General features: G+C 39.1%; 1 protein-coding gene and 1 pseudogene across 1 annotated transcript; both read left to right on the top strand.

Moving 5' to 3' along the window:
* Positions 1–15,077: 15,077 nt before the first annotated feature.
* Positions 15,078–15,452, top strand: LOC112132028 (large ribosomal subunit protein eL37-like; annotated as a pseudogene).
* Positions 15,453–16,734: 1,282 nt separating this feature from the next.
* TMEM17 (transmembrane protein 17) lies at positions 16,735–22,731 on the top strand. Its single transcript, XM_002811986.5, has 4 exons — positions 16,735–16,901; positions 20,148–20,251; positions 20,393–20,506; positions 21,456–22,731. Exons 1-4 carry the CDS (start codon positions 16,802–16,804, stop codon positions 21,732–21,734), a joined length of 597 nt encoding a protein of 198 aa, XP_002812032.1. The 5' UTR covers positions 16,735–16,801; the 3' UTR covers positions 21,735–22,731.
* The last annotated feature ends 1,361 nt before the right edge of the window (positions 22,732–24,092 follow it).

Genomic DNA, 24,092 nt, shown 5'->3' on the forward strand with positions numbered 1-24,092 from the left:
TATGTTTATTGCGCACTATTCACAATAGCAAAGACTTGGAACCAACCCAAATGTCCAACATTGATAGACTGGATTAAGAAAATGTGGCACATATACACCATGGAATACTATGCAGCCATAAAAAATGATGAGTTCATGTCCTTTGTAGGGACATGGATGAAATTGGAAATCATCATTCTTAGTAAACTATCACAAGGATAAAAAACCAAACACTGTATGTTCTCACTCATAGATGGGAATTGAACAATGAGAACACATGGACACAGGAAGGGGAACATCACACTCTGGGGACTGTTGTGGGGTGGGGGGAGGGGGGAAGGATAGCATTAGGAGATATACCTAATGCTAAATGACGAGTTAATGGGTGCAGCACACCAGCATGGCACATGTATACGTATGTAACTAACCTGCACATTGTGCACATGTACCCTAAAACTTAAAGTACAATAAAAAAAAAAAGAAATTACACCCAACAAATGAAGAAAACACATTCTTTTCAAGTGTACCTGGACATTTATCAAAATTGATCAAATGCTGGGCCAACAAAAAGTTTCAACAAATATCAAAGGATTGAAATAATGCAGAATATGTTATCCAACCATAATGGAGTTAAGTTAGAAATCAATTACAAAAAAGATAACTAGAAATTTCCTAGTGTTTGGAAACAAAAACAATACATTTCCAAATAATCTGTGGGTCAAAGAAGAGATCTCAATAGAAATTGAAACATATTTTAAAGAAAATGATAATGAAAATACTACATATTAAAATGTATGGAGTGTAAGAACAAGCCAAACTTAAAGGAAAATTTATAATCTTTAATGCATATATTTAAAAAAGAAAATCTAAAAACTAATGATTCATAATATCTACCTAAAAAGTCATATCCAGCAAGGCACGGTGGCTCACTCCTGTAATCCCAGCACTTTGGGAGGCCAAAGCAAGCAGATCGCTTGAGTTCAGGAGTTTGAGATTAGCCTGGCCAACATGGTGAAACACTGTCTCTACAAGAAATAGAAAAATTAGGCAAGCATGGAAGCACATGCCTATAGCCCCAGCTACTTGGGGGGCTGAGGCAGAAGGATCACTTGAACCTGAGAGATCAAGGTTGTGGTTAGCTGAGATTGAGCAACTGCACTCCAGCCCAGGTGACAAAGTGAGACCCTGTCTCAAAAATAAAATAAAATAAAATATAAAAAGTCGTATCCAAAGGCGGGGGGGACAGAAAATTAAACCCACTGAAGGCAAGAATAAGGAAATAATAAAGATTAGAAAAGAAATTAGAGAGAAGTTCCAAAATGGCCGAATAGGAACAGTTCCAGTCTATAGCTCCCAGCATGAGCGATGCAGAAGCTGGTGATTTCTGCATTTCCAACTGAGGTACCAGGTTCATCTCACTGGGGCTTATTGGACAATGGGTGCAGCCCACGGAGTGTGAGGTGAAGCAGGGCGGGGCATCGCCTCACCCGGGAAGCACAAGGGGTCACAGAATTCCCTTTCCTAGTGAAGGGAAGCCATGACAGACAGTACCTGGAAAATTGGGTCATTCCCACCCTAATACTGTGCTTTTCCAATGGTCTTAGCAAATGGCACACCAGGAGATTATATCCCATGCCTGGCTCGGAGGCATATCCAATGCCCATGGAGCCTCACTCACTGCTAGCACAGCAGTCTGAGATCCAACTGAAGGTGGCAGCGAGGCTGGGGTGGGGAGTCCGCCATTGCTGAGGCTTGAGTAGGTAAACAAAGCAGCCAGGAAGCTCAAACTGGGTGGAGCCCACCACAGCTCAAGGAGGCCTGCCTGCCTCTGTAGACTCCACCTCTGGGGGCAGGGCATAGCTGAACAAAAGGCAGCAGAAACTTCTGCAGACTTAAACGTCCCTGTCTGACAGCTTTGAAGAGAGCAGTGGTTCTCCCAGCACAGAGTTTGAAATCTTAGAACAGATAGACTGCCTCCTCAAGTGGGTCCCTGACCCCCGAGTAGCCGAACTGGGAGACACCTCCCAGCAGGGGCTGACTGACACCTATACAGCCGGGTGCCCCTCTGAGACGAAGCTTCCAGAGGAAGGATCAGGCAGCAACATTTGCCATTCTGCAATATTTGCTGTTCTGCAGCCTCCGCTGGTGATACCCAGGCAAAAAGGGTCTGGAGTGGACCTCCAGCAAACTCCAACAGACCTGCAGCTGAGGGTCCTGACTGTTAGAAGGAAAACTAACAAACAGAAAGGACATCCACACCAAAACCCCATCTGTACATCACCATCATCAAAGACCAAAGGTAGATAAAACAACAAAGATGGGGAGAAACCAGAGCAGAAAAGCTGAAAATTCTAAAAATCAGAGCACCTCTTCTCCTCCAAAGGAACGCAGCTCCTCACCAGCAATGGAACAAAGCTGGATGGCGAATAACTTTGACGAGTTGAAAGAAGAAGGCTTCAGACGATCAGTAATAACAAACTTCTCCGAGCTAAAGGAGGACGTTCAAACCCATCACAAAGAAGCTAAAAACCTTAAAAAAGATTAGACGAATGGCTAACTAGAATAAACAGCCTAGAGAAGTCCTTAAATGACCTGATGGATCTGAAAACCATGGCAAAAGAACTACGTGACGAATACACAAGCTTCAGTAGCTGATTTGATCAAGTGGAAGAAAGGGTATCAATGATTGAAGATCAAATGAATGAAATACAGAGAGAAGAGAAGTTTAGAGAAAAAAGAGTAAAAAGAAACAAACAAAGCCTTCAAGAAATATGGGACTATGTGAAAAGACGAAATCTACGTCTGATTGGTGTACCTGAAAGTGACGGGGAGAATGGAACCAAGTTGGAAAACACTCTTCAGGATATTATCCAGGAAAATTTCCCCAACCTAGAAAGGCAGGCCAACATTCAAATTCAGGAAATACAGAGAATGCCACAAAGATACTCCTTGAGAAGAGCAACTCCAAGACACATAATTGTCAGATTCACCAAAGTTGAAATGAAGGAAAAAATGTTAAGGGCAGCCAGAGAGAAAGGTCAGGTTACCCACAAAGGGAAGCTCATCAGACTAACAGCTGATCTCTCGGCACAAACTCTACAAGCCATAAGAGGGGGGCCGATATTTAACATCCTTAAAGAAAAGAATGTTCAACACAGAATTTCATATCCAGCCAAACTAAGTTTCATAAGTGAAGGAGAAATAAAATACTTTACAGACAAGCAAATGCTGAGAGATTTTGTCACCACCAGGCTTGCCTTACAAGAGCTCCCGAAGGAAGCACTAAGCATGGAAAGGAACAACTGGTACCAGCCACTGCAAAAACATGCCAAATTGTAAAGACCATCAATGCTAGGAAGCAACTGCATCAACTAACGAGCAAAATAACCAGCTAACATCATAATGATAGGAACAAATTCACACATAACAATATTAACCTTAAATGTAAATGGGCTAAATGTGCCAATTAAAAGACACAGACTGGCAAATTCGATAAACAGTCAAGACTCATCAGTGTGCTGTATTCAGGAGACCCATCTCACGTTCAGACACACACATAGGCTCAAAATAAAGGGATGGAGGAAGATCTACCAAGCAAATGGAAAACAAAAAAAAGCAGGGGTTACAATCCTAGTCTCTGATAAAACAGACTTTAAACCAACAAAGATCAAAAGAGACAAAGAAGGCCATTACATAATGGTAAAGGGATCAATTCAACAAGAAGAGCTAACTATGCTAAATACATATGCACCCAATACAGGAGCACCCAAATTCATAAAATAAGTCCTTAGAGACCTACAAAGAGACTGAGACTCCCACCCAATAATAATGGGAGACTTCAACACCTCATTGTCAACATTAGACAGATCAACAAGACAGAAAGTTAACAGGGATATCCAAGACCTGAACACAGCTCTGCACCAAGTGAACCTAACAGACATCTACAGAACTCTCCACCCCAAATCAACAGAATATACATTCTTCTCAGCACCAATTGCACTTATTCCAAAACTGACCACATAGTTGGAAGTAAAGCACTACTCAGCAAATGCAAAAGACAGAAATTATAACAAACTGTCTCTCAGACCACAGTGCAATCAAACTAGAACTCAGGATTAAGAACCTCACTCAAAACCGCTCAACTACATGGAAACTGAACAACCTGCTCCTGAATGACTACTGGGTACATAACGAAATGAAGGCAGAAATAAAGATGTTCTATGAAACCGATGAGAACAAAGACACCACATACCAGAATCTCTAGGACACATTCAAAGCAGTGTGTAGAGGGAAATTTATAGCACTGAATGCCCACAAGAGAAAGTAGGAAAGATCTAAAATTGACACCCTAACATCACAATTAAAAGAACTAGAAAAGCAAGAGCAAACACATTCAAAAGCTAGCAGAAGGCAAGAAATAACTAAGATCAGAACAGAACTGAAGGAGACAGAGATGCAAAAAACCCTTCAAAAAATCAGTAAATCCAGGAGCTGGTTTTTTGAAAAGATCAACAAAATTGATAGACCACTAGCAAGATGAATAAAGAAAAAAAGAGAGAAGAATCAAATAGACGCAATAAAAAATGATAAAGGGGATATCACTACTGATTCCACAAAAATACAAACTACCATCAGAGAACACTATAAACACCTCTCCACAAATAAACTAGAAAATCTAGAAGAAATGGATGAATTCCTGGACACGTACACCATCCCAAGACTAAACCAGGAAGAAGCTGAATCCCTGAATAGACTAATAACAGGCTCTGAAATTGAGGCAATAATTAAGAGCCTACCAACCAAAAAAAGTCCAGGACCAGACGGATTCACAGACAAATTCTACCAGAGGTACAAAAAGGAGCTGGTACCATTCCTTCTGAAAATATTCCAATCAATAGAAAAAGAGGGAATCCCCCCTAACTCATTTTATGAGGCCAGCATCATCCTGATACCAAAGCCTGGCAGAGACACAACAAAAAAAGAGAATTTTAGACCAATATCCCTGATGAACATTGATGCAAAAATCCTCGATAAAATACTGGCAAACCAAATCCAGCAGCACATCAAAAAGCTTACCCACCATGATCAAGTGGGCTTCATCCCTGGGATACAAGGCTGGTTCAACATACGCAAATCAATAAATGTAATCCATCATATAAACAGAACCAAAGACAAAAACCACATGATTATCTCAATAGATTCAGAAAAGGCCTTTGACAAGATTCAACAGCACTTCATGTTAAAAACACTAAATAAACTAGGTATTGATGGGACATATCTCAAAATAATAAGAGCTATTTATGACAAACCCACAGCTAATATCATACTAAATGGGCAAAAACTGGAAGCGTTTCCTTTGAAAACTGGCACAAGACAGGGATGCCCTCTCTCACCACTCCTATTCAACATAGTGTTGGAAGTTCTGGCCAGAGCAATCAGGCAGGAGAAAGAAATAAAGGGTATTCAATTAGGAAAAGAGGAAGTCAAGTTGTCCCTGTTTGCAGATGACATCATTGTATATTTAGAAAATCCCATCGTCTCAGCCCAAAATCTCCTTAAGCTGATAAGCAACTTCAGCAAAATCTCAGGATACAAAATCAATGTGCAAAAATCACAAGCATTCCTATACACCAGTAACAGACAAACAGAGAGCCAAATCATGAGTGAACTCCCATTCACAATTGCTTCAAAGAGAAAAAAATACCTAGGAATCCAACTTACAAAGGATGTGAAGGACCTCTTCAAGGAGAACTAGAAACCACTGCTCAGTGAAATAAAAGAGGACACAAATAAACAGAAGAACATTCCATGCTCATGGATAGGAAGAAGGAATATCGTGAAAATGGCCATACTGCCCAAGGTAATTTATAGATTCAATGCCATCCCCATCAAGCTAACAATGACTTTCTCCACAGAATTGAAAAAAACTACTTTAAAGTTCATATGGAACCAAAAAAGAGCCTGCATTGCCAAGACAACCCTAAGCCAAAAGAACAAAGATGGAGGCATCATGCTACATGACTTCAAACTATACTAAAAGGCTACAGTAACCAAAACAGCATGGTACTGGTACCAAAACAGAGATACAGACCAATGGAATAGAACAGAGTCCTCAGAAATAATACCACACATCTACAACCATCTGATCTTTGACAAACCTGACAAAAACAAGACATGGGGAAAGGATTCCCTATTTAATAAATGGTGCTGGGAAAACTGACTAGCTATATGTAGGAAGCTGAAACTGGATCCCTTCCTTACACCTTATATAAAAATTAATTCAAGATGGATTAAAGAATTAAATGTTAGACCTAAAACCATAAAAACCCTGGAAGAAAACCTAAGCCATACCATTCAGGACATAGGCATGCGCAAGGACTTCATGACTAAAGCACCAAAAGCAATGGCAACAAAGCCAAAATTGACAAATGGGATCTAATTAAACTAAAGAGCTTCTGCACAGCAAAAGAAACTACCATCAGAGTGAACAAGCAACCTACAGAATGGGAGAAAATTTTTCAATCTACCCATCTGACAAAGGACTAATATCCAGAATCTACAAAGAACTTAAACAAATTTACAAGAAAAAAATCAAACAACCCCATCAAAAAGTAGGCGAAGGATATGAACAGACACTTCTCGAAAGAAGACATTTATGCAGCCAACAGACACATGAAAAAATGCTCATCATCACTGGCCATCAGAGAAATGCAGATCAAAACCACAATGAGATACCATCTCACACCAGTTAGAATGGCAATCATTAAAAAGTCAGGAAACAACAGGTGCTGGAGAGCATGTAGAGAAACCGGAACACTTTTACACTGTTGGTGGGACTGTAAACTAGTTCAACCATTGTGGAAGTTGGTGTGGCGATTCCTCAAGGATCTAGAACAAGAAATACCATTTGACCCAGCCATCCCATTACTGGGTATATACCAAAAGGATTATAAATCATGCTGCTATAGAGACACATGCACACGTATGTTTATTGCGGCACTATTCACAATAGCAAAGACTTGGAACCAACCCAAATGTCCAACAATGATAGACTAGATTAAGAAAACGTGGCACATATACACCATGGAATATTATGCCAGCCATAAAAAAGGATGAGTTCATGTCCTTTCTGGGACATGGATGAAGCTGGAAACCAGCATTCTCAGCAAACTATTGCAAGGACAGAAAAACAAACACCGTTATGTTCTCACTCATAGGTGGGAATTGAACAATGAGAACACTTGGACACAGGGTGGGGAACATCACACACCAGGGCCTGTCATGGGGTGGGGGGATGGGGGAGGGATAGCATTAGGAGATATACCTAATGCTAAATGACGAGTTAATGGGTGCAGCACACCAACATGGCACATGTATACATATGTAACAAACCTACATATTGTGCACATGTACCCTAGAACTTAAAGTATAATTTAAAAAAAAGAAATTAATGAAATGGAAAACAAATATACAATAGAGAAAACCAAGAAGCCTAATATTGGTTTTTTGAAAAAACTAATACAATTGAGAAACTTCAAATAACCAATTTCAGGAAGGAAAGGGGAGCCCTCAATATAGATCCTATCAGCATTAAGAATATAACAATAAGAAGAAATTACAAGCAACTGCATGCCAGTGAAATGAATAATTTTTTTTTTTTTTTTTGAGACAGGGTCTCATTCTGTCACCCAAGCTGGAGTGCAATGGCACCATCTCGGTGCCATTACAAACTCTGCCTCCTGGATTCAAGCAATTCTCCTGCCTCAGCCTCCTGAGTAGCTGGGACTACAGGCACCTGCCACCACACCCAGCTAATTTTTGTATTTTAGTAGAAACGGGGTTTCACCATATTGGCCAGGCTGGTCTCATACTCCTGACCTCAAGTGACCGCCCACCTCGGCCTCCCAAGGTGCTGGGATTACAGGGGTGAGCCACCACACCCGGCTGAAATGGATGAATTCTTAGAAACATACAACTTACAAGATTGGGGGAAAAAAAGGTAAAAAAAAAATCTGAAGAGCTATATACCTATAAACAAAAATTAAATTCATAACCTTCCCACAAAGAAAGCTCCAGGCACCAATGGCTTCTCTGGTGAATTCTTCCAGACACATTACAAAGAAAAACATCAACCTTACCACAAACTCTTCCAGAGAACAGAAAAAGAGGGATCATTTCCAACAATTTTATGAGATCAGTACAACCCTGATGCCCAAAGCTGGCAAGAATATCACAAGGAAGAAAAATTACAGGTCAATCTCTCTCATGAATGTTAACTGTGACAGTCGTAAGTAAAATGTAAGCAAGCAAGTCCAATAGCACTCTCTGCAGTAGCCCAAACTGGATACAATTTTTTTTCCATTACCATTTGTATAAATAAAATTCATGGTATATTCAAACAGAATATTGTGCTGCAATGGAACAAACAGGCTACTGCAACACATAACGGCATGGATGAATCTCACAAATGTAATGTTGAGTGAAGGAAGCAAACACGAAAGGCAAATAATGTAGGACTTCATTTACAGAAAAATAAAATCAGGCAAAATTAATCTACAGGTATAGAAATCAAGATAGTATGACTTTGGGAGTGTGAGAGGGCTGATGACTAACAGGCAACATAAGCAGGGGGTTTGGAGACGTTGGCAGTATTCTATTTCCTGAGCTGGGTGCTGGTTACACAGGTGGGTTCACTTGAGCAAAATTCATGGACCTCTACAGTTCCGATCTGTGCACTTTTTTGTGTGCATGTCTTACTTCAATTAAAAGAAAAAAATGTTTTCTTAAAAAAAAACATTCTATTTCCTTGCTTGAATTGATATCCATCTCATCTGTCTGTTATTCAGAATTGATCATGCCATCCCCCTCTAAAAATCAGAACTCTGATGGATTATGTAACTACTTTCTTGAGGATTCTCAATTCATTGGGGGCATAAATATGAAACAGCTTTATTTTCTTAAAATCCACCCACCATGGGCCGGGTGCGGTGGCTCACGCCTGTAGTCCCAGCACTTTGGGAGGCCGAGGCGGGCGGATCACGAGGTCAGGAGATCGAGACCATCCTGGCTAACATGGTGAAACCCCATCTCTACCGAAAATACAAAAAAATTAGCCGGGCGTGGTGGCGGGCACCTGTAGTCCCAGCTACTCCGGAGGCTGAGGCAGGAGAGCATGAACCCGGGAGGGGGAGCTTGCAGTGAGTCGAGATTGCGCCACTGCACTCCAGCCTGGGCAACAGAGCGAGACTCCATCTCAAAAAAAAAAAAAAAAAAAAAAATTCCACCCACTATATGCCACCCTCTTTTTTTTTTTTTTTTTTTTTTCTGGGTGTCAACTCTTTTAATTGCACCCTGGCTTGATTCCATTTATTAACCTCTTCAAGTTATTAGGATCATCTCATTCCAGCATGTAAGGCTCCGTTTTGTTCAAGTTAAGCTTCAAATAGGATTTAAAACTGCTTTTTCCTCCCTTCCTTTTTCTCCTTTACCTCCAGACTTGTCCAAAAGTAGACACCTACTGCTAGTGGCTTGGAGTGCAGGTGTGTGTGAAGGGGGAGTGGCAGGTGCTCTGCTCTTTATGTCCTTCCCTCTCTTTCTTTCAGTTGCTTCCCTTCTGATATTAGGGCAAGAATAGGGAAGTAGATATTTCATATGGCTTCCTAGAAAGGTTGCAATTTCTTCTCTGTAGGATGTTGCTACTTCTTTAGTTAGTCCTGTCAGACTTTCAATGTCTTCTGTACTGGAGAGAATACAAGTACTGGCTCCCTCATTGGCAAAGGTCATTAGGGGTCCTCTCCACTGTCCAGTTCCTTGAGATATATACCTTGCACCTACTTGACCTCTCCCGTGAGGGGTCCAGCTAGCAGCCTCTCTTGGAGATAGGAATATGGGCTATTGTGGTGCCTCCTCTCTTAGCTAGGCCATCTCTCTATGTCCCCTCTCCTTGCTCTGCAAGCACAGAGCAGTCAGTTGGTCCAGAAGAGGTCAGAGATGAGATGATCACCAATCTCCTACCTTGTAGAGGGTGGATGGTTGGGCATTTCTAAACATTATAGGTAATTTTCCTGAGGGCTCCTTGCTAGACTTTGAGGGGAAAAAGTGCTTCCATCTTCTCCCTTACAGTGAGAATGGGGTGAAGGAAGGGAAGAGATTATCCTTATGAACATTGTACTTCACAAAAGGCTAACCTCCTCTCTACCCACCCTTTCCTTATACTTCCATGAGTACGAATGGGGTAGTTTGGGAAATGTTTGTGGTAGGACTGTTTCCCTGTATCAACATTTCTTAGTAGGCTGGCCTAACTATAGGTGGTCTCTCAACTTAGAATATGTGAACTTATCCCCTTCTGTGCACAGCTTTGAACCTTGTCAGGGATCAGAGTACATCCCTGTTGACATCTTATTACACTTGTCTCCAATCACCTTGAACTTCTATTAATCTTCACACCATGTGTTGAAAAAAAATAAGAACAATTCTGTAGTAACTAAAAATACAGTGGGAAAGGAAATGGTATACAAGAATAATGGCAATGATTTTCTATTTTGCAAAGCAAACACCTTCAAGAAAATTTGGAGAATTTTATTATTCAGCTACCTAAGTATAAGAAATAATTCAAATGTATTTGAACTCTTTACCTGTGTGTACACCTTTCATTTTAGTACTAACTTGTCTATTTATAACATTTCTACTCTTACAATCTTGATGTGATTGAGGATCAAAATTGAACATAGCTAAGCAATGCAAAGTATACTGTTGAAAACAAAGCATATTATTTGTTAAAGGCACAGAACCACAATTTAAAATAAGCCAGAGGGAACAGTGAACAATGTATCAATATTTACTGTGGGGAAAGCAATATTTTATTATAGTTAATAACAGGTGAATGTTCTTCCAGAAAGAGGAATATAATTTATACTTTACACAGTGTAATATATAAAATATTTTTAGTTCAGTAAGACATCACTACTAAAAACGGAACATGTTACTTATTCAGTAAAATGACCACCTGCTTCTAATCAGTATCATAATTCACTTGAGAGATCTGAGGTTTCCTTAAGTGGGTTTTTGCTTTACTGATTTTCTTCCCTCGGCTTGACATTCCCATCTCCCACATGGTTGACGCATGGAGCAGCTGCTTGATATAGCAGGTGAGCAGTGTGGTAGACCAACACAAAGAAATGCCACCGAACCAAAAAAATATTATATAAACAGTATTTTAAAGGGGAAAGAATTTTCTAATAAAAATTCTCAATGGAGATGTCTTTGAAGACAAAATATTAAAGTCAGCCTTGAAATATCACTTAATATAGTATAAAAATTCCTTTCATGAGATTTTGCTTTCTGTATAATTCACAGCCTGATTCTTTCTTATAAACCTTTGAGAAGTGCTTTGAATAGAATATGTTGTACCAGGGACTTGTATCAAAAAATCTTTGATTATCCATTAACAATTTGAGGATTATAAGATTACATTTCAGGTAATTTAGAGTAAGATTTTTTTAATGTGGATGCCGATGTGGAATCATATCATAATCATAATTATATATTATACCCAAATATATAATTTAGCTTTTAAATTTATCTAGATTCTGAGAAATGTCTCTCAGTTCATTTTAAAGCAATAAACTGAATGACATATTTACTTAAAAATATTTCTAAACTCTTTATTAGTATCAAGTGAAAAGAATTTTTTTTATGCCAAGGAGTAATTTAAATAACTGAGGTCAGGTGTGGTGGCTCAGGCCTGTAATCCTGGCACTTTGGGAGGCCAAAGTGGGAGGATCATTTGAGCCCAGGAGTTGGAGACCAGCCTAGGCAACATAGGGAGACCTTGTCACTACAAAATAAAAAAAAATTAGCTGGGTGCAGTGGTATACCCCAGTAGTCCCAGCTATTAGAGAGACTGAAGTGGATGGATCACTTAAGCCCAGGAGATTGAGGCTACAGTGAGCTATGATTGCATCACTACACTCCAGCCTGGGCAACAGAGTGAGACCCTATCTCAATAAATAAATAACTCCCCAAATCAGTTTCTTGTCATATAAGATAATACATTATTACCAGACAACATGGTCCCTTATCAAAGGGAAGCTAATCATTGCATCAGTCTCAAAATGTTTGTGAAAACAAATAAGCAAACAATAAATATAATTAAACCCCAAGAAATACATTAAACAACTATTGTAGAAACAGCTATTACTCTGAACATCAACACTGGTATAAGAACTAAGCAGTTTAAACTTTATGGGACTATTCATTAACCTAGAATGATTCCCGTGATTTTAAGTACAGAGATTCCATGCTTCTTTTTTTTTTTCTTGAGATGAAGTCTCACTCTGTCACGCAGGCTGGAGTACAGTGGCTCGATCTCAGCTCACTGCAACCTCTGCCTTCCAGGTTCAAGCAATTCCCCTGCCTCAGGCTCCCGAGTAGCTGGGACTACAGGGGCCCGCCACCACACCCAGCTAATTTTTATATTTTTACTATACGCGGGGTTTCACCATATTGGGCAGGTTGGTTTCGAACTCCTGACCTTGTGATCAACCCGCCTTGGCCTGCCAAAGTGTTGGGATTACATGTGTGAGCCACCATGCCTGGCCCATACTTCTTTCTTTAGATCCTAAGTAAGTAGTAGGTCTAGGAGATGGGAAACCCAAATCATATGATTCTTCATTTTTCATGAATGTGGATACCCTCCTGTATAGGCAATCACATTAGTGAAACACTGAAGGATCTCCTTTAGTATTTCTAATGTAATTGCCTATAAATATTGGGAGTATCAACCAATAAGATAACATTTGGAAAGTTTTTTTGAGCCCCTTGGACATTTATGATACATTCATAATGGCAGGACTCATTCCAAACCACATTTTTTTTTCCTCTCAAATTATCTTCTCTAATGTTTTTGCATCATCATTGCCTCTTCCTCTCAATTTATTTTTAACAAGATTTTTTTCTAACTAGAAAATATATGCTCATATAGGAAATTTGAATAATAAAATTAGAAGGAAAAATACCCATAATTCTATCATTTTTTTTCTTCCAGGATTTTGATAAAATAATTACAATCTGAAGAAGGTATCTTACATCTTTTTTCAATGCTGGGGGAAAATATCTTTAAAATAATTCACTTAGGTTTTTGATAAGAATTCACAAAGGTTTTTGGTTAACATAATGGACTGCTTTAATGCTTAACTGCCTCCACTGTCTTTATTAGGAAAGCAATAGAGGTATTACCTAGCAGGTCCAGTTGAATTCACAAAATTAAATACCAGCATTATTTGACTCCACTCTAGGTGTTGCTTCTTCATAAACTTCATTTTAATTGATGTGTAAATGGTAGCTATCATGTATAGAGAGCCTTAATAATATTCACATCAACCACAACAGTAAGATATCATTATTTTTACTTTACAAAACAAGTATCTGAAATCAGTCACACAACTCTTAAGTGGTACATCGAGAATTTTAGGGTATTTGAACCCTGCCCTCTCAGCTTCCAAGGACATTCTTTCTACTGCAGCCCAACACCTTGCTATAAATATTGTAATCTGCTTAACGAGGCCCTGTGGTTGGGCACTTCAAATGCCCACTCCCCTCTCTTTTCTAAACAATTATCAATAATGTTGGAGAAGCATTTGGTGTATAAAACTTTGTTTCTATTATTATTTTCCTCAAACAGGGTCTTAAGATTTAAATTATTGTGTTAAAGGAGGCAGGAACGTTTTAAAGGCTATTTCTATATATTGCCCATTGCTTGTCTCAATGCGGTTGGCCAAATTATAATTCAACAGCTGAGCCTGAGGCCTCCTGCTTCACTGTTCCCTTTATAAAAAATCTCGGTTCATTTGATAGATGAAAAGTGATTCTCTGTTGCTAAGGTTTTTTAAATTGTTATAATTCACTATGTTTTAATACACCAATTCATCATTTTACAAAGTGAACCTTTTAAAGGGCTGGCTAAGTCCTTGAACTAGAAAGGGAAGACAAGAGAGTGGTCATTAGGCTTTTTCTTCCTTTTACTCACTCAAAGTCATCCAGCTCCTACTCTTGGCCAGGTACCACACTGTGCTAGTGTTCGGGGTATAAAGATGAAAGTCCATTCTTGAACTCTAAGAGCTTAAGGACTAGCAAGAGACACAGACACATAAACAGACAATTTTAGCATAGAGTGACCAGCACTGTGACCAAAGAAACAAGAGGAAGATGCTTTGGGAAACACAGAAGAGAGCAACTAAGCTATTTCAGGAAGTTCCTAGAAGCCTTTTTGGAGATTCTCAGGTCTGAGCTCCATCTTGAAATGAAGCAGAAGTTAACCAGCTTTTCCCTGACATCCTCAACCCGAATTAATTTCTGCTTCATCAGTGGTCCTTTAATAGAGCACTTATAATAACAGTGTTTGCACTTACTTGTTCCCATGTCTCTCACTCACTGAGCTGTGCTGCTTGATGAGGAGGGACCATATCCCTAATTAGCCTAGCACGATACCCAAAAAAGCAGTAGGAATGCAATAAATGTTTGTGTAATTATTTTAAAATTCTAGTCATGAACTTATTTCCACCCATATCTTCTTCTTGCATTTATATAAATGTGTAATTTTCCTTTTGATTGTAAAAATAATACTTTTACCACACACCCATCAGAAGAGCTAAAAGGAAAGGATAAGAAATAACAAGTGTTGGTGAAGTATATGGAGTAATGGAAATATTCACACATTGCTGGAGGCAGCAGGAATTGGTTCGATCGCTTTGGAAAACTGTTGGCAGCCTCTACTAAAGCTGGGTCTTTCGTATCCTATGACACGGCAATTCCACTCTCGATATACACTCAACAAAAATGCATGCATACATTCACCAAGAGGCATCTTTTCACCAAAACAGCACTATTCATAACAGCTCCAAACTAGAAAATACAGACACTCATCAACAGTAGAATGAGTAAGCTTATTTTGGTATGATCACAAAGAGCAAGGCAAAAGAATCTACACTCAATGATATGAAGGAATTTCATGAAAGTAATGTTGAAGACAAAGCCAGTTTTTTAAAAAAGTACTTACAGTATGATTGCTTTTATATAAATATGCAAAACTGAGAAGCAAGATGACAAAGGGAATGTCATCATCTAGAAAGTGGTGCAATAAGATGCACAGCTAGTGCTGCCCTGTGACTCTAAGATCTACCTCCTTCAAAAGTCCGCCTGTGGCAAATGCGGCTACCCTCCCAAGCCAAGATAAAGTATAATTGGAGTGCCGAGGCTAAAAAACAATATACCAGTGGGACTGGTCGAATGAGGCACTTAAAAATTGTGTACAGTAGGTTAAGGCATGGATTTTGTGAAGGAACGCCACCTAAACCCAAGAGGACAGCTGTTGCAGGATCCAGTTCATCTTAACAATTTCAGGCCAGGTACGGTGGCTCACACCTGTAATCCCAGCACTTTGGGAGGCCCAGGCAGGTGGATCACTTGACGTCAGGAGTTCGAGACCAGCCTGGCCAACATGGCGAAATCCTGTCTCTACTAAAAATACAATAATTAGCCGAGTGTGGTGGCGGGCGCCTGTAATCACAGCTACTCAGTAGGCTGAGGCAGGAGAATCGCTTGAACCCGGGAGGCGGAGGTTGCAGTGAGCCGAGATTGTGCCATTGCACTCCAGCCTCGGCGACAGAGCAAGATTCTGTCTTAAAAAAAAAAAAAAAAAAAAATTAGTCACACAATAAATGTTCTGATTTAAAAAAAAAAAAGGCAAAACTCTCCTTTGCTGTTAGAATTCAGGAAAGGTCAGTTATGAGTGAGGAGGGGGTTTAGTGACTGAAAGGAAACAGGAAGGGGGAGTTTCTGGGAATATTGTAACGTTTCTTGAACAGGGTGCTGATTACACATGCAGATTTCAGTCTGTCTATGTATGTATATCACACTTATTTTTTTAAGTAATATATCTTTATTATTTACAAAAGGTATAAAATTTTTCTGTATGTATATTACGCTTAGTTTTTTTAAAGTAATATATCTTATTTGAGAGAAAGCTAGAAAATAGACATGTTTAAAAATTTTTGAATCACCTACAATCCCACTATCCAGTGATAATGACTGTTAACATTTTGGATTTTTTTCCAGTTTTGTTTTTTTTTTTCAAGCCAGTGTGCACACGCTCTCTCCTCCCCTCCACTCATACACATAAATTTTGCTAAATTAGATTCATTCTCATTTAGTTTTATTTCTGCTTTATTTTTACATAAAGTTAAACTATATCATTCAATATTCTTTGCAAGCATTTTATAAGCAGCTGAAACATACTTCATTGAATGTATATGCTCCAGTACATTTAATCAGTTGCCCATTGCTGTGTTTTCTTATTAAAAAATAATCAGTCACATTATCTCTCTCTCTCACACACACACACACCCCTACACCTCTAGACATTCTTTAAGCTCTGCATTCGTTCTCTATTTCCCTCCAGAAAGGTTGTACCGATTTACAGTTCCACTGGCAAGATGTGAGGGCTCCTTGTATCGCAGTCCAACCCCAGCTCATTTCTTAGTATAGGTTTGTTTTTAGGGTGGTCGAGCTCAAAGCAGAACTAAGGGATCTGCCGTTTTGGACACGGCCGAGGCACGCTGCTCCCTGGGCCTGGAACGCGCTCTGAGCGCGCCGGTCCCTTCTAGGTTGCGCGGGCTCCGGACGAGACCCAGCCCAGCCGGGCAGCCCCGCGCGCTCCCGGGTCCCGCCGGCCTCGCGCCGCCCGGTTGCCGTGGGAACCGCGGAGCCTCGGAGCGCCCGCAGACTAACCTGTGTCTGAGGGGGCGAGGGATACTGAGGCCCAGGCATGGAGCTACCGGATCCGGTGCGCCAGCGGCTAGGAAACTTCAGCCGGGCCGTGTTCAGTGATTCCAATCGGACCGGTCCAGAGTCCAATGTGGGTCCGGGTGAGTGACCGAGGCCCGGCGCAGGGGGTGTGGCCTGCCGAGGGCATGGCGTGGGTTTTGGAGCGTCCAGAATTTGCCCGTACCTAAAATGGCGATGTCACCTTCAGCCAGTTCTCCGCAGTGCGGTAGAGCTCCTTGGAGGAGGGGCCGGGCCGGGCAGGGAGCTGAGGCGCTGGCGGCCTCCGTCTCCGGATCGGGCCTGGTCTGTGTGTGCTGCCGCCTGGCCAGCTCCTTGCAAGCGCGGCAGCTGAGGTGGGGCCTACCTCTGTGCCGCGCAAGACCCATCATTGCCCCGGAGAAACCCCAAAAATCAAAAGATAAAAGCCGCCCTTGCTGCACAGGCTGATCCCCCGCACGCCGCGAGAGCGAAGGCCCAAGTTGCTTTTCCTCTGCGGCGCCCGCCCCGGCTTTTCTGTCCAGGATGGCGAGGAACAGCCCAAGCAATCCCACCTCCCCCGTCCCCACCCCCACCCCCACCCCAGGGAACAAATTTGCCTTTTCCCTTTTCCTAGCAGAACAAGTATGTTCCTAAGCAAGGCCATTTTCTCGTAGAAAAGATTTAAAAAAAAAAAAAGTTAATGAGTCTTTTCAAACCACCTTCCACTCCCACCGGCATGTGCCATACTAGCCGGGCGTTCAACAAAACTCACCCCTTGCCTGCCTTCTCCTCCTCCTCCCCTATATGTAACTCTTATCATAAGGTAACAAAATACCATGATGCTTCTGCGTCCTTTAACTTGATGACAAGTGATAACGCAGTTCCCTCCAGAACAGTTTCCTCCTCCTACATCATGATGGTAGACAACACACTGTCAACCAAACCCATGTGGTTTTCATCATTCAGCTCTGCTGGGAAATATCGGTCTTTTCCTCTGCTTGGTTTTAAAGAATTTTTAAAAGGGACAGAGTAAAGTAAAGGCAGTTCCCAAAGCTGCATTTTGTCACCCTGATCACTTGCCTATTCCCCAAATGTAGGCCTTCATGATTTAGGATGTACAGAGAAAAATGTGAAAAAATTAGGTTTTCACATTTCTGGTTCCAAGGATGAGGCTTAAAGAGCACTAACGTCTGATAATACAAGGTAAAATGACGTTTTCTGAAAAGGGCCAGATAGTAAATATTTTAGACTTTGTAGGCCATATGGTCTCCATGGCAGCCATTGACAATAGTTATTGAATAGGCATGGCTGTGTTCCAATAAAACTTTATGGACACTGAAATTTGTATTTCATATGCATTTCACGTGTGAAAAAAAATTACTTTTTTAACCGTTTAAACGTGAAAAAATATTTTTAGCTCATTGACTGTACAAAAACAGACAGCTGGCCAGTTGTTTACCTATCCCTGATTTATATCGTATGTTTTAATTTAAATTCCATTTACAGAACTCAACTTGAACTTTTGCAAAATTTAGTAAGTTTATATCTTATGCTTTTAAGGTTCATTTGCATATTAACTTGATTTTCATTTCCGTGATTATAAGTTTGATCTGCTGAAATATGGACATGGCATAACCTTTAAGATGTTAACACACAATACTTCTAACATAAAAACCATTCTTTGCAAAATTTGACTACAGTTTCTTCTCAACGGTACCGAAATGTTCAGCTTGCCCAATTTATTATTCCTTCCCATATTTTCTTCTTTGTGGATTGGAAGTAGGTTTGATTATTTGTACTGTAATAACAAGTTTATATCATTACCATGTCCGCAGCTTTGTACTGTTGCTATCGAAAAGATCCTAGGCTGGTGAGTTGTCTTCAGATTTAACAGATTTTAAGAATTCATTCCTTTATCAGTGGTAATTTAATAAACAGTTGCAAGCAAAATAGATGATAATAATCAGGCATATTCTTGGAGCTAAAGGAAACTATTTTGCTGTGAGAGACCTTGACTATTTCTTATATTTTAAAATTATTAAGTGACAGATAAAAACACTCAGCTATGGAGAAAAGGAGAAAATAGTGTTTTTAAGACATTTATTTTAGAGCCTTTAAAATCTTACGTGTAGAGAAACTGATTTCAATATATGTGTCTGCTCTTAAGAATTTAGTCAAATTTAGAATGTATTTTGTAAGGTTCAATTTTAAAAATCAAATTCTTAATTTAGGACCCTGCTCTCTTACATAAAAGCAAAAAGTGTTACGGAATCAACCTTAGGTAAATGGAACTCATGTATCACAAATGGCTATACTAGTAATGTCCTTATGACAGTATGCTTTCATTAACTCATTCTTATGTGTATTTGATATTCACTGCGTGTAAAGCAAGATGCTAGATTCTATGAGAGTCTCAAATTAGGGTAGGACATGGTGTGTGCTTGCAGTGAGCCTGTAGATAAGTAGAAGAGAAGAAGGAAAGAGGACTAATATTTGTTGAATGCCTACTAAGTGTGCCAGGCACAGTGCTAGGATGAAATAATTTATATTGGCTCTAATTCTCACAAGCAGCTTGTGAGGAAGTTTTAATTTCACTGTTTTACAGATGAAGAAATAGAAGCTCAAAGGGCTTAAATAATTTATATCAAGTCTGACATCCAGGGTCGCAGAGGTTTGGGAAGCTCGGATTTGCTTGAACTCTGAAGCCCATGATCTATTCAGTACACCAGACTGTTTTTCAGGGAGGAGAGTGTGGTTCTTTGCTAGCACTTCTTATTGACAGTTTAGAGTGATAAATACCTAAAGGGGAAAGGTATTTCTGCTGGGGTGGGGGAACTGATGAAGGAAGTAGTGATGGAAAAGACGACACTGAATTGGACTTTAAAGAATGGCTAATATTAGGGTATGCTGAAAAGAGAGATGTGTCTAATTATAATCTTGGTAATCCGTTTTTGTATGAGATTAGTTTCTATGTAAGAGATTCATTTTTATTTATTTTATGCATTAATTTTATATGCTATTTACATAGAATTCTACAAAGGAGGCAATGATAATTATCTGTTGAATAGGATTTATATTGATATTCTACATTAAATCTATACCAGTAGTATATGCAAAAAAGTCAGAAGACTGTAATGGCAAAATGGTAAAATAATTGAAAAATATGAAACGTACCCCCAAATAGCCAATATTTGACCTAAATGGTATTAGGACGAATATTCCTTTTACTGTCAATGATTATAAATAGGCTTAAAATTTGGTGTTTTACTGAGCCAATATTATAGTTATTAATTCTAGGGAATAGGATATATATATATAGGGCATAGACCCAAGATTCATAATTTGTTCCTTTTCTGTTCCTTCTGTAGAAAATGAAATGGTCTCCAGTTTGGCATTGCAGATGTCCCTTTATTTTAATACCTACTATTTCCCACTGTGGTGGGTGAGCAGCGTTATGATGCTTCACATGAAGGTAAATCTAAGCTTTAATACTTTTGCTGCCCTGACGTTGTTAGAGTGTCAATAAAATTAAAGTTCTTAATAATTTTTTTCTATCTTAAATCAATGTTACTATACGTGAGATTTTACAAACATGTTTTGGCTTTTCTTTTAGTATTCAATCTTACCTGACTACTACAAATTCATTGTGATCACGGTTATCATCCTAATAACCTTAATTGAAGCCATCCGGTTGTATCTGGGCTACATGGGTAACCTACAGGAGAAGGTAAGCTCTTTTTTCCTTTCTCTCAGTGATAGGTACAAATGAAATCAGTTTTCATAACAAGTAAAAGGCAGTGAGGTGTGGCAGAAAGAGCACAGGCCTGAATTTAAAGCCTGACTCCAGCTTCACCACTTCTGTCACTGTGGTCTGTTTGCTTAATCTCTTGAGCCCTGGTTTCCTCATATATAAAATGAGGAAAATAATATTTACTTCACAGGTTTGTTGTGATTAAGTGAAATGATTTATGTAAAGTATATGAATGTAGTAAACACTTAAAATTGATATTTTCCCTCTTCTCATCAGTCTTGAAAATACATGGTTACTTAAACATGTGTATTTGGATCCTGAGTAAGAAAATGGGGGAAAATTATGAACTCATTTCCTATGCCAGGCCCATGTCTTCTGCATCATCATGCTGCCTAAGCATTTATGGTTACCAGAGTATAGGGATAATGCCTAAAGATTCCTGTGGTTTTCTAGGCCCTTCATAATAAGGCCCCACCCAGCCTGTCTTACTGTAGGTTTTGCTGTTTTCTCACTCAGCCATCCATTCCAGGCTGAGGTGCTGATTCCCAATCATGCTAATTTCACGTGTTTGCTTACTTACCTTTTTGCCTCTTCCTCCTTCTCCACAACTTAAAAAGCCTACATCCCTGAGGTCTTTCTTTCACCTACCCTAATCACTCTCTTATTTCTTGTAGCGTTTAGTCTGTACTTCTAAATATTGCACTTAATTGTTCACTAAAGTGTAGTATTCTAGGATTGTTTTACATAAATTAGTTTTCTCATCTAGACTGTAAGTTCTTAGAGGACAAGGACCATGTCATCCTCCTTCAGAATCACTCACAGAGCCCATAACGTAGGTTCACAGTAGTGATAAGTACTTGTTTATCTGTATAAACAGAAACTATATTTTACTGATTTTTATTACTCTTGATATGTGTCATTGCAGGTTCCTGAGTTGGCTGGCTTTTGGCTTTTGAGCCTTCTATTGCAGTTACCTTTAATTCTTTTCTTGCTCTTTAATGAAGGCCTAACAAATCTGCCCTTGGAAAAAGCGATACATATCATCTTCACTCTCTTCCTTGCTTTCCAAGTTGTTGCAGCATTTCTTACCTTAAGGAAAATGGTTAATCAGTTGGCAGTTCGTTTCCACCTCCAAGACTTTGACCGGCTCTCTGCAAACAGAGGAGACATGAGAAGGATGAGGTCATGTATAGAAGAGATCTGATCCAGTGTTGTTGAGTGAAAATCTGACAGATCATTCTAGAGACTGTAAGAGTTAGGAAAATATCAGAGCTCTAATATGAGAAAAGGGACAAAGCAAGTGTTTTGAATTGTATATGCTCTCACTCTGAAATTCCAAGGTTGGGGGCAATGATGAAACTTTGTACAGTATATGAAACAGTCTATTAACCCTAAAACCTAGATGTTGTCCACCTGATGCCAAATTTCTTAATTTTTTTTGATGTTGTTGTCTTTTCCAGGAGTATAGAAATCTATGTATTGGTGGTTATCATTTGCCAGCTCTCCTGTAGTATTTCTGGTTAGAATCTGTAACTAGAGATGTATACATTTCTTTAAAACTTGTTGGTTATCCATGTCTTGTCTGTACATATGACCATGTTTCTTGACATGGAAATGCCAGTCAGTGCTCCTATGTATTTGACTATATTTATAAACCAAGAGACCGGCTGGGCGCAGTGGCTCACGCCTGTAATGCCAGCACTTTGGGAGGCCGAGGTGGGCAGATCACGAGGTCAGAAGATTGAGACCATCCTGGCTAACACGGTGAAACCCAGCCTCTACTAAAAATACAAAAAAAAAAAAAAAATTAGCTGGGCGTGGTTGCAGGCGCCTGTAGTCCCAGCTACTTGAGAGGCTGAGGCAGGAGAATGGTGTGAACCCAGGAGCAGAGCTTGCAGTGAGCTGAGATCAAGCCACTGCACTCCATCCTGGGTGACAGAGCGAGACTCCATCTCAAAAAAATAAATAAATAAAAAATAAACCAAGAGACCAAATTTTCATGTCTGCTAGGGTTAAATTCTAACCCTAATATTAGCTGTTATACTGAGATGAAGAAGAAAATAGGTGGATTGCCTTGGTATTTAGGAAATATTTTTGTTATAAAACTATAACTTTCATAAAACCATATTCAGTGTTTGTAATGGTAGTGTACAAAATGCTTTTACAATAAATTATTAAATATTTAAGGTATCAGCAACAAATCATCCTTGTCTTGTGCAATTCTTTTGGGCTGTAGATTTGTGTTTTTTATTACAGAGTTGCAAGGGAAGGAAGGAAAACAAATCCTAGAGAGCTTTCTATGTAGTGGGCACTGTAGTAGGGATTTTAAATTAGCACTTGTGATCTCATCTACTAGGTTATTGTTCACCAAAGAACTGCTTCATACCCATTAAATTCACATGAGGCTTGATTTGGAAACCAGAGCGCCTCTTAATACATATGAGAGCTAAGATGGCCAAAGGGACTATACTCATGATCCTAAATGAGCATGCTCCCTTGCTAATAGGAGAAATCTATTTTAGGAGATTTGGTTAAGAACAAAGTTGCTTGGGTGTATCTGAACATTATATTTAAGTGACTGTTGGATTATCTTAAAGGATATGATATGTTCATTACAGGTTTTCTTTTTTTTCTGTAGGGAAATGGGCCTTCATAATGTATTTTACTGAGGGACAGTTGTAGCTGCATTAAAAACTGCTCTTTTCAATTTTCTTTTTCTACAATTCATGCTTATCTTAGGATTCCCAGGTTTTGCCTTATTCATTCTTGTTTGGCTGAACTTCAAAAATGTCTTTACTTCCCACTCATTCTTGATTCTTCCTGACCAAACTATGCTAATTTTATTATTTCTGCTCTTTATGATTATATATAAAGTTCAGCCAAATATTTCTCCCTCCATGCAGTGGCTGATTAATCTTTCTCATGCCAAAGTAGTCACTAGTTATACTCTTAATAATTTGGAATTTAAAATAGAATTCTGTTTGAATAGTTGTCTAAAACATATTTGTTTGCATTTGTTTCCCAGATAGGCCTAGGTAGGTGATTCTATAAGAAAATATAAAATAAAATTAAATCTACAAAGCAGATAAATTAGGGGATGATGGAGACTTTTCTATTTCAAGATTGTTTCCAGAGTTTCATTTTAAATAGCAGAACTTCTGGTACATTTAAACTTTAAAATTAAGAGATTAATAACAAAATGTCAGTCATAATCATAAAAAAATTTTTAAACTGTAAAAAGTTTGAGAAAATTTATTTATCAAAATTTTCAAGTAATTTTGCTGTAATAAACACATTGCTTAAAATGCAGATATAGTAACAGTGGGGAAAAAAGATAGTAAATTGAGATCATGACCAAGTCATTTGTTTGTTTTTCATCTGAACAATAAAACCATGATTTTTTGTGTTGGGCTGAACCAATATTTTCTGTTGGAGTATACCTGGTTCCCTATATAAGTATATGAAAATCAAGGTAGAGAAGATATTTACATGTCAGCACATTTGGGGGTTAGGTAGTCTTCAATTTCATTTGAATATATTTATCCATCCTTAATTTATATTA

The sequence above is a fragment of the Pongo abelii genome, chromosome 12, assembly GCF_028885655.2.
Source record: "Pongo abelii isolate AG06213 chromosome 12, NHGRI_mPonAbe1-v2.0_pri, whole genome shotgun sequence".
NCBI lineage: Eukaryota > Metazoa > Chordata > Mammalia > Primates > Hominidae > Pongo > Pongo abelii.

What these genes read in the sequence shown, in the direction of transcription:
- TMEM17 (XM_002811986.5), top strand. Translation starts at nt 16,802, where the DNA reads ATGGAGCTACCGGATCCGGTGCGCCAGCGGCTAGGAAACTTCAGCCGG. An exon ending in TTATGATGCTTCACATGAAG is followed by an intron (nt 20,252 to 20,392) that starts GTAAATCTAAGC and finishes CTTTTCTTTTAG; the next exon opens with TATTCAATCTTACCTGACTA. An exon ending in TGGGTAACCTACAGGAGAAG is followed by an intron (nt 20,507 to 21,455) that starts GTAAGCTCTTTT and finishes GTGTCATTGCAG; the next exon opens with GTTCCTGAGTTGGCTGGCTT.